The sequence below is a fragment of the Oryx dammah genome, unplaced genomic scaffold (assembly GCF_014754425.2).
Source record: "Oryx dammah isolate SB20612 unplaced genomic scaffold, SCBI_Odam_1.1 HiC_scaffold_27, whole genome shotgun sequence".
In the NCBI taxonomy this organism is placed as follows: domain Eukaryota; kingdom Metazoa; phylum Chordata; class Mammalia; order Artiodactyla; family Bovidae; genus Oryx; species Oryx dammah.
The window spans coordinates 108,599,356-108,609,597 of NW_024070211.1; the positions used below are offsets into that span (position 1 = coordinate 108,599,356).

Consider the following 10,242-nt stretch of genomic DNA (forward strand, 5'->3'; position numbering starts at 1 on the left):
CATCTTAGGTGCGCCTGCCCACTGTGCAGTGAATTGTTCCAAGGACTAGAGCCCTTCCCCGTCGACTGGAGGTGTTTGGTCCATGGCTGTGGCTCCCTGACAGGGATGTTAGGATTATGAATCCCGGGCTGCAGACTTCCCTGGCAGTCGAGTGGTTAAGACACCTCGCTTCCACTGCAGGTGGCACAGGTTTGATCCCTGGTCGGGGAATCAAGATCCTGGATTCCGAGTGGCACAGCCAAAAAGTAGAAAGAAAAAAAAAAAAAAGGAATCCCCAGTCTGGAGATGTGGAGAAGGGAGAAGCAATGGTGAGGAGAATGTTGGATAAGCAGACTCTTTCCAGTATTTAGATTCTGTGCTTTGATCTACCTTGACTGACCACAACTTGCCAGAGAAGTCAATATAAAGTTTTAGTTCAAGGTCAAACTGAAAACAGGAGAGACTAATAGCTTTAGTTTCACTCTTTATTTTTATATTCAAATAGCCCAGAATATTGTTTCTAGTTTTCAGAAGCATTACTGCAAACTTTCCAGGTAATATTAAGACCTCACCTCTTCAAGAAATAACACCACCAACAAAAACCCTGCCACACATCATTTTAGTTTGATTCTGATGACAAGAGTCAATTCTCTTCTTTAAGTGCCCAAGGCTCCACTGCCTTTCTTCAAAGCCCCCTGAAAGCCTGCCTTCTGGAATCAGCACTTACTATTCTCTTTTCCCCATTCCTCAGCAGAAAGTTAAGTAAAGCTCTTCTTTGTCACAAAATGATGAGTAATATACCTATTAAGCTTTATAGTTTACCTTTTTTACAAGGGTCAAGAATAAGACGCACTCAACAACCAAGGCTTTCTTTAGACTTCTTAAAGGGCCCATTGTTTCTCTCTCTTCAGCATTTTCTGCAAATGAATTGCACATGAGTTGAATGTGTACTTTTCTGAACCTCTTTGTCATCTTGGAAGTTATCCTGATGTCCCTTTATCTACCCACAATGAGTTGTGCCTCCTTCTCTAGAAATTTACTCATGGTCAAATGCTGTTTCCACAGAATAGCTTGAAACTAGACCTTCTGCAAGCAAACTCCTATAAACTGTCATCCGTGTTAGCAGAACTTGAGCAAAGACCTCAACCCAACCATCCCTGTAGTAACTCCATCTTCAAGTGGAAAGAAAAGGTAAACATTTAAGAGGCTGGTTATAATTTCTTGACTGGCCTTGTTGGGTAGAATGACTCAAAGCAGCATCAGGACAAAAAAGCTGTTATGAATTATATATGCCATAGGCTCAACTCTCCAATTGCACCATTTTAAGATAAATTTATTTTATTTTAAATTTATTTTTTGAGCACAGTAACAAAGGCTAAACACAAATGAACAAATTCTTTGTATTCATAGGTAAATTAATGAGTTAAAAATACTTTGGGTTCCTTCTTCCTTCTCATTTTCTAACTTTATCCTTTGAACGTGCTCTTATAGTAAAATTTCTATTACAGACCTAAATTGTAAGATTTTGTGATAAGCAGTAGTCTCATCCATTTAACATAAGGTTCACACACATGTATTAATGCTTTCCCAGTGTTTCACTCTAGGCATTGATGAGCGTGTGAGTATACACGGTTAGCTGTTTTCCATTTTCTACCAGAAGAGGGAGCTGTAACTACCTTGTGATGAAGAACAGTTTTCTTTCTGAGACTTGAGCTCTAAAAGGGTCTCAGTCATTTACAAAGTCATGATTATTTCACTTGCATCAAAACCAATTAAAGTTGAATTTATAGAAGGAATGGTGTAAATATTTCTTGGCTTAAGGCTGCAGGTCAGAATTGCAAACACAGGCTATAAAATATAGTAATGTCTAATTCTAAAGGAGATCAGTCCTGGGTGTTCTTTGGAAGGACTGATGCTGAAGCTGAAACTCCAGTACTTTGGCCACTTCTTGCAAAGAGTTGATTCATTGGAAAAGACTCTGATGCTGGGAAGGATTGGGGGCAGGAGGAGAGGGGATGACAGAGGATGAGGCTGGATGGCATCACTGACTCAATGGACATGAGTCTGAGTGAACTCCGGGAGTTGGTGATGGACAGGGAGGCCTGGCGTGCTGCGATTCATGGGGTCGCAAAGAGTAGGACACGACTGAGCGACTGAACTGAACTGAATTCTGAAAATATTAAGGTTTCAGTAACAAAACCTCACTATAGTAGGATTTAGAAATATATTGAATGATTTCTTTATATCCTTCACCCAATAATTAAAAAAACAGTTTCCTGAGGAAAACAGTTGCAGAAGAGTTACTTTTCTCAAATACTTCTGTTGATAGCGCTGTTAAAAATGTCTTTTCCCCCCTGTTCAAACAGCAGCAGACACACAGTTCTGTGAGAATATCTCGGCCTGTACTGACGAAGAGATTAGAGAATATTGTGAACAGGGCATCTTCTGATGGGCAGAGAATTCCAAGTCCTTCGTCTACAGGTAATCTCATGACCAGAATAATTCGAGGCTGGGTCCTATCAGTAAAGCACATTGCCAAAATTATATTTTATTTTCAGAACCACATTGATATAAATTGGCTCAAGGAAATTAACATGTCAATCAGGACTGATTAATTTATTAGAATGTGTAGCTTTCTGTGCAAATGTCATCCAAAAGGTGGGAAGGACTCAAGAAGAATGCAGGTTGGGGACAGGGGGAAGAATTCGCTAATGTTTTAGGGAAGGTACCCCCAGCCCCCAGCATCCATGTTATTCAGACAGCCTCAATTTGTTGTCCACACGCTCACCCTGGAAACACTGTGAGGAGCTCTGCAGCCCTGTCTCCACAGCCTCCTCCAAACTGCCAAAGAAACCCTGTCCTCTGTGTGAGAAACATCGCGATCCCAAAGCCTACCGGCTTTGTTCAGTCACTTGACTTTGGTCATTTGTCCATCTACCCCCACTGCCTTTTACCTTTCAACCCCCTCCCCCCCCCACACACAAGCACGTTTCATTACCCATTATTTTTCAACTATAGCATTACCACAACCTCGACTCTCTAGGTTCTTGATTAGAACTTGGCAAAAATGAATTTCAGTCAAACCCAGGCCATTGTAGTCCACCTGTACATTAAAGACCCATGGTTGCACATTTTGAGAAACAGTTCCCTAAGTACCTGGGGATAATGGTAGGAAGCTCCTGCTCCAATATATTCCTGATGGGAAAAACAAGTGTGGGTTTTCCAAGACACAAATACAACATCGGCCAACACAGATTGACTGATGTGAAATTCACATGGAAAACAATTTAAAACTGTCATCATTATTATTACTACTACAATGAGTTTTCTCTCTAGACTTATTTTCTATATTATAGCTTTGGAATATATAATATACATAGTTCATTCTCATAGTACCTACATCAGAAATGGTTACTGAATCAAAGAATGAGTATTATGTACAATAATAAACTTTCCTTTGGGAAATATTTCAATATATTCAAGTTCTGCACGATGTGGTGAAAACAAGACCACTTTCCCACTGTGTTCATCTTGCCTACTGACCCAGCATTAATCACTAAAACTTGATCCAACTTTCAGCCTCCGGTGTGACCCAGCTCGGCAATGGTCTTTGCAAGGCCTTATATTCTTTTCAAGCCAGGCAAGATGATGAATTGGACTTGGAAAAAGGTAAGAATCATTCTCAAATAGTTGACTTGCCTTCTCCTGTGAAATCTTTAACTTGACTATAACCTTTGTCTTAGCTTTTAAAGTTAGTACCATGTTAAATCAGTTCAGGTTTATAATCACCCTTCTTAGAAAATAGAAAGATAAGCACACCAAAAAGAAAGCTCACATAATTAAAACAGCTGATATCTATGCGGTATTTACCAGGTGCCAGACATTGCTGCAAACACACTGTCCAATTTAATATTCATAAAAACCTTTTGAGGTAGGTATTATTATTTATGCCTGTTTTATGAGTGAGGAGACTGAGATATAGAAATGTGAAGTACTTCGGCTAAAGTCACTAGCAGTCGAGGCTCAGGATTTGAACTTGGAAACCCAGTCACGCTGTTAATCACAGTGCTCAGTTGGGGTAGAATATCAGTAATGGACAGTTATCAGAGGCGCAGCCCCACCTTTTTCCTTTTTAGAAGCTACACATACTGGAGTGTGATGTCACTTCCTCTCATGGCTTAATCTAAATGCCAGTTCTAGAACCTGGGTCAGAGGACTCTCTGCTTAATATTTCTATTTCTCTCTCAAAAAGGGGTTTTACAACTAATCAAAGGAATCAGATCCCCTTCTCCATGTCACAGATTTTTGTTTAACATTGGAAGGTATTATGTAAGGACAACCTCAGATATGCAGATGATAACACTCTAATGGCAGAAATCAAAGAGGAACTAAAGAGCCTCTTGATGAGCGTGAAGGAAGAGAGTGAAAAAGCTGGCTTAAAACTCAATATTAAAAAAACTAAGATGGTGGCATTCAGTCCCATCACTTTATGGCAAATAGAAGGGGGAAATGTGGAAGCAGTGACAGATTTCTTCTTCTTGAGCTCTAAAATCACTGCGAATGGTGACTGCAGCCATGAAATTAGAAGACAATTGCTTCTTGACAGGAAAGCTAGACAGTGTGTTAAAAAGCAAAGACATCACTTTTCCGACAGTGTTCCATATAGTCAAGGTTACGGTCTTCCCAGTAATCATGTATGGATATGAGAGCTGGACAATAAAGGTGGCAGAGAACCAAAGAATTGATGCTTTCAAATTGTGGCGCTGGAGAAGACTCTTGAGAGTCGCTTGGAGAGCAAGGAGATCAACCAGTTAATCTTAAAGGAAATCAACCCTGAATACTCTTGGGAAGGACTGATGCTCAAGCTGAAGCTTCAATACTTTGACCACTTGATGTGAACAGCTGACTCTTTGGAAAAGACCCTGATGCTGGGAAAGATTGAAGACAGACGGATAAGAGGGCGACAGAGGATGAGATCCAAAAGGTGGGAAGGACTCAAGAAGAATGCAGGTTGGGGACGGGGGGAAGAATTTGCTAATGTTTTAGGGAAGGTACCCCCAGTCCCCAGCATCCATGTTATTCAGACAGCCTCAATTTGTTGTCCACAAGCTCACCCTGGAAACACTGTGAGGAGCTCTGGCAGCCCTGTCTATCGATTCATTGGACATGACCTTGGGCAAACTCCAGGAGATAGTGAGGGTCAGAGAAGCCTGGCATGCTGCCATTCATAGGGTCATGAAGAGTCAGACATAACTTGGTGACTGAACAACAACAAGGGGTTGTGAAAACCTCAAGATTATTAAATGAGAAAAGGTTACCACCTCAGCTTTCTTTGTATGTCCAGTTAGCAACCATGTTCGAATGTTAAGATAAGACAGAGATCTGGAGATGAAAATGTTAGTGAGAAAGAATTGTGTCATAGGAGAAAACTTACATTCCATGACCAGGCCACAGCACCCAGAATCAACAGAAAGTCAAAATGGATTTAACAGTTAAACAACAGGGACACCACCACATATTTGCTATTGGTTCACGGGCGCTTCCTTTTCAGTTTGCCAGTCAGAGTTCTCCATGCAGTTACCTTGTAGCTCAGAAATAAGTAAAGACAAGAAAAAAAGAAATAGAAAGTAGACCCCACTCCTGCTTTCATTTGAAACCAATGTTGCCTTTAATTTAAAAGTTTTAAGTGTTATAGAAGTCACTTTGTTAGTCATCACACCATCCTAAGACTACCTATATCAGTGAGTAAATGAAATGCAGTTTACCCACTTTCCATATGAGTTAAAACACATATCCCGGATGCCACCTAGAACCCAGGATCCTGAGTTTGAGTTACATAGTTAACACCTTAAATTGATCACCTTGTTTGTCTTTGGTTCTCTGTTGGTTGCAAAGCCTACTTATACATTATATCTCAAGTGGGTCCTTTAAATGGAATGACATGTTGGTGTGTCTTAGGGAAGCTGAAGATAAAATTTTAAATTATTTGTTTTTTTTTTTTTTTTAACATTTTTACTTTGTGACCATACTGAGGCACATAGGATCTTAGTTCCCCAACAAGGGATCAAACCCACGCCTCTTATATTGGAACCGTGGAGTCTTAATTACTGGATGGCCAGGGTAGTCCATAAATTATGTTTGAATTCCAGTAGTGGATTGTGTCAATCTATTGACCTGAGAGAACAAATTAGACAGAGTTTCTAGACTGAGAATGATCTCTTGCAAGAAAAAATAGTGATGTGACCAACGAAAGATAGAAGGGGGGTCGACAGTCTCCTTTGCCTTGGAAAGAAAATTACTGGGGAGAAAAGTGAAAGAAAAAAAAAAAACTGAAAATGACTTTGTGATGATGCTAAAGATCAAGCAGCTCTTGGATCCTGAAGGAAGGGGATGTTTCCACTTTGATGTACAGGACGCAGCCAGAGAGAAAGGACTCTCTCACAAGATGGGGCTGCTGCTGCTGCTGCTAAGTCGCTTCAGTCGTGTCTGACCCTGTGCGACCCCATAGGGTGTCCCTGGTGTCCCTGGCGACCCCTTGGCAGCCCACCAAGCTCCCCGTCCCTGGGATTCTCCAGGCAAGAACACTGGAGTGGGTTGCCATTTCCTTCTCCAATGCATGAAAGTGAAAAGTGAAAGTGAAGTCGCTCAGTCGTGTCCGACTTCGCGACCCCATGGACTGCAGCCTACCAGGCTCCTCTGTCCATGGGATTTTCCAGGCAAGAGTACTGGAGTGGGGTGCCATTGCCTTCTCCCACAAGATGGGGACTAGTGTTTTTATCTTGTTTTTTAATAGAGAATTAAAGAGCCATGTGTTTCCTAGGAATTCCATTAACTTCAATCATTGCTTTAAAGGAGTATTGTCTTCAAATTGATATTTTATTCAAATTACCTAAATTGTTGAACAAGGGGTGATATTATTGTGCAAAGCTGTAGGTTGGAACTTTGGGCTATGAAGCTGGCACATACAGTGAAGAGAAGCTGCTTTGATCTAAAGAAAATTCCGGTAGCCAAGACATACTCTTAATAGCATACCAAACTATGGTGCCCACCAACATGAGGAACCCTTAAAGCATAGACACCAAGGAAGAGTTTGGTGACAACCCATCAGTTCTATCCAAAGTGAACCAGGCAGCACAAGGACATAGGATCCAAAGTGATTTTGTTTCTAATCAAACTACTTTATGGTACAACTCAGTTGTCCATTACCTGACTTTTTAATATTCTCTGCATTCTGCCTGCTTCGTGCAGAGGTGGTCAATTAAGTTTTGCTTTGTCTGAATCACCTGCAGAAAAGTGATGCTACCAAGTAACTCCTTGAAAGCAGAATCTCCTTAAAAACTATCTTAACTGATCAAACTCGGGAAGGTATTAATCACAGGAACTCACTTGTCTAACTAGATGTATGTGCGTTTTCACAGGCGACATCGTGACGATATACAAGAAGAAAGATGAAGGATGGTGGTTTGGCTCTTTAAAGGGAAAAAAGGGTCATTTTCCTGCCGCTTATGTGGAGGAGCTTCCTTCAAATGCCGGGGACACAGCTTCACAAGCATGAGTGAAATTCTGAAGGCTTCATCTTACACACTGTTAATTATACAGTGTGATGCAAATAAAGGGAAATGCTGTCGTCTTCACAAGTTTATCTTCCTAACTGGGTTCCATGATGCAGGCATGATGCAGATGAGCCCATGATGCAGGTATACCATGGCATTTTGCACTCTTAGTTCTTTGAAACCGAGTCAGAAGATGGAAGGTAAAAAGAGGTGAAAAAGAGGTACCATGGTTCCTAGAATTTTCTAAAAGACTCTAGAAATAACCCCAAACAGCCCCTCTCACAGGGAGAAAAGGCTGAGTCAGAGCAGGTTAGCCTGAAGTCAGATAGTTTTCTGGTGGCGCAACAGATTAGGGTGCAGACGTCCTTTTCCTCAAGTCTTGGGTGGCAACAGCCACAGCAGGCCCACAGGGGTCAAGCAGGGCCAGGGAGATGGGGAAGAATACATATCAAGTCTAAGAAGAAGACCTCAGCAGAGACAGGCAGGTAAAGCACCAGTGAGGCAGACCCAAGTTCAGGACAGTAGAGGAAAGGATCATGAGCCAAGGTGGATAGTCAGTGTGGTCAGAAGACAAGTTGGTAGACAAGAGGACTCTGTGCCAGGCAGAGGACCTCAGGGCAGAAAGGAGTTCCATCCTGAGCCAGTGACCTTCTGAGTTAGTGGCTTCTTACATACCCCTACCCACAAACAGAATTGCTCTTAGCATGAGGTCAAGTGTGAGTCAGAGATGGCTGGAGATCTGAGAATAAGAGCAAGGGTGATAGAAAAGGGTTAGGAAGGAGACAGTGCCTGAAATTTCATGCCTCCCTGCCCAGTTGGAAACTTCATATACCAATTCAGAAACTAGGAATTCTGTACTTTCCTTCCAGGCCGTGACGCAAGGAATATCCTAAGCAACTTTTTAGTGACAGACACTTAAATGCTAATGAGTCTCTAGTTTGAATGATAAGTTCTAAAAACCAGAATTTACTGTCAAAATGGAAAGTTTAGACAGATTTCTGCCACTTCCTCAAATGCCCTACAATGGGAAAAGGTGGAGAACGAGAGACCAGGCCCCCAAACTTTCCCCAAGGGTAACATTTTAGAATGGAGAGGCGTGATACAGCAGCATCTCAGAAACTGGCCTACGTCACTCTGGAGATCACACACTCCATTGAATGGAAGGTCAAGATATTGCGAGAACGTCTAATCAGATTTACTTTTGTGCCAAACAGTCTCACATTAAAGGAATGATTAAAATCCATTCTATTACTCTCCTGCCCCCTACTTCTTTTTTTTTAACTTGTCAAGTTTTATACTGTGAAAAAGGAAATTTTCAAATATATTTTAAATAAGGTACATATATTTTTTATATTCTGCCCCATTACACTCCTAAAGCAGGACCCATTACACTCCTAAAGCAGGATATAACTAACAAAGATATTTATAGATACAGATATCAGACCGGAAGGAGCTCAAGTAAAACTTGTTATGTGAGATATAACTTACAGCCCACAAGAACAGATCAGAAGTTTTAATGTCATCTTTAATGGCGTATTAACGAAGGCTTTCCACATGTTGAAAGTCGGCTGAATAATAGGCCATTAAGACCATGAACAGAGATTTTGAATTTATATTTCCTTTTTATCTTCTTTCCATTAAGCCTTGATGGATAAAAGAAATTGTGTAGCAATTGACTGCAGCCTACACCTGATCATTTGTGTAAACTGATGATAATGATGATTAGACCCTGAAACTCTTTAGAAGTAGTTTTCAAAGGGGCCCCTCTTTCTTCCTAAAGCAGTTTTACTTTGTAAAGACATAAATGGTTTTCCTGGTTTAAAATGTTGCTGCAAATTCTTTTTTTGCATCTGCGATATATAATTTTTAAACTTCAAGGAAATACTATAGTATTAAACTAGATAAAAATACAAATATTTTGGGGTATAATAGACTTGGATATCATCTTAGAAGGGCAAGAATTTTCTAGCAGGACAGGTAGGGATGGTACTACTTAGATTTTAGGTAAAAATTAAGTGCATATTGCGAACATTAATGATGTTCCCAAGTCTTCCACAGAGAATAAGATAATTTTTTTAATATTAAGACTTTTAAACTCTTAATTGGGCTTTCATAATTATACTCCACTAGGCAATTCTCTTATGTCAGGAATTTTCTAGCAACATTAGCAACCTGAAATATAGGCAGTAGAGGTCTGAGTCAGATTTTCACTAAAAATATCAAAGACATTACTCTATTTTATCTTCTTTCTGGTACAGTAAATTCTGACTATCCATTATCCTGTCATGTCAACCAGAAAGATTAATTTCATTTTTCTGCATTTCAATTACTCATAATAATTACTATTCATAATGAGTATTATCTGATTCATCAGAAAGTAAAATAATATTCAATTTGGGTTAAAGTAAATTTTATTGTACAGTATTATAAGGTTTTAACTGATTAGTAATTTGAACATAATATAACTTTGTTCCAGCTTCCAAGAAAAAGTCCCTCCTCCCCTAGAGTCTTTATGGCCTCAGGGGCAATCAGCCAAATTTGGAAAGAGAATCAACATAGCGATACATCCCATTGTCTGTGGCGACATGAGTAGGAAGAATGTCTAACTCAGGAAAGATGGGCTTGAGGGCAGGGGATCAAGAGAAGGGATTTTGAAGGGTAAAGAGGAATTACTATTCACTGATCTGTTGCTTCAATACTAGAAAGACAG

At 40.3% G+C, this 10,242-nt stretch overlaps 1 protein-coding gene across 2 annotated transcripts in view; it reads left to right on the forward strand.

Moving 5' to 3' along the window:
• NOSTRIN (nitric oxide synthase trafficking) overlaps positions 1 to 8,775 on the forward strand; it is a 66,873-nt gene extending 58,098 nt beyond the window's left edge. Inside the window, exons 13-16 of one of the 2 annotated variants that reach the window (XM_040229277.1) lie at positions 1,045 to 1,170; positions 2,349 to 2,460; positions 3,559 to 3,648; positions 7,398 to 8,775. In XM_040229277.1, the coding sequence (XP_040085211.1) occupies positions 1,045 to 1,170; positions 2,349 to 2,460; positions 3,559 to 3,648; positions 7,398 to 7,534 (465 nt within the window). In that variant the 3' untranslated portion in view covers positions 7,535 to 8,775. Of the gene's footprint in view, positions 1 to 1,044; positions 1,171 to 2,345; positions 2,461 to 3,558; positions 3,649 to 7,397 lie in introns of both variants that reach the window. The other variant, XM_040229276.1, reaches the window with a different exon arrangement.
• Positions 8,776 to 10,242: the final 1,467 nt, after the last annotated feature.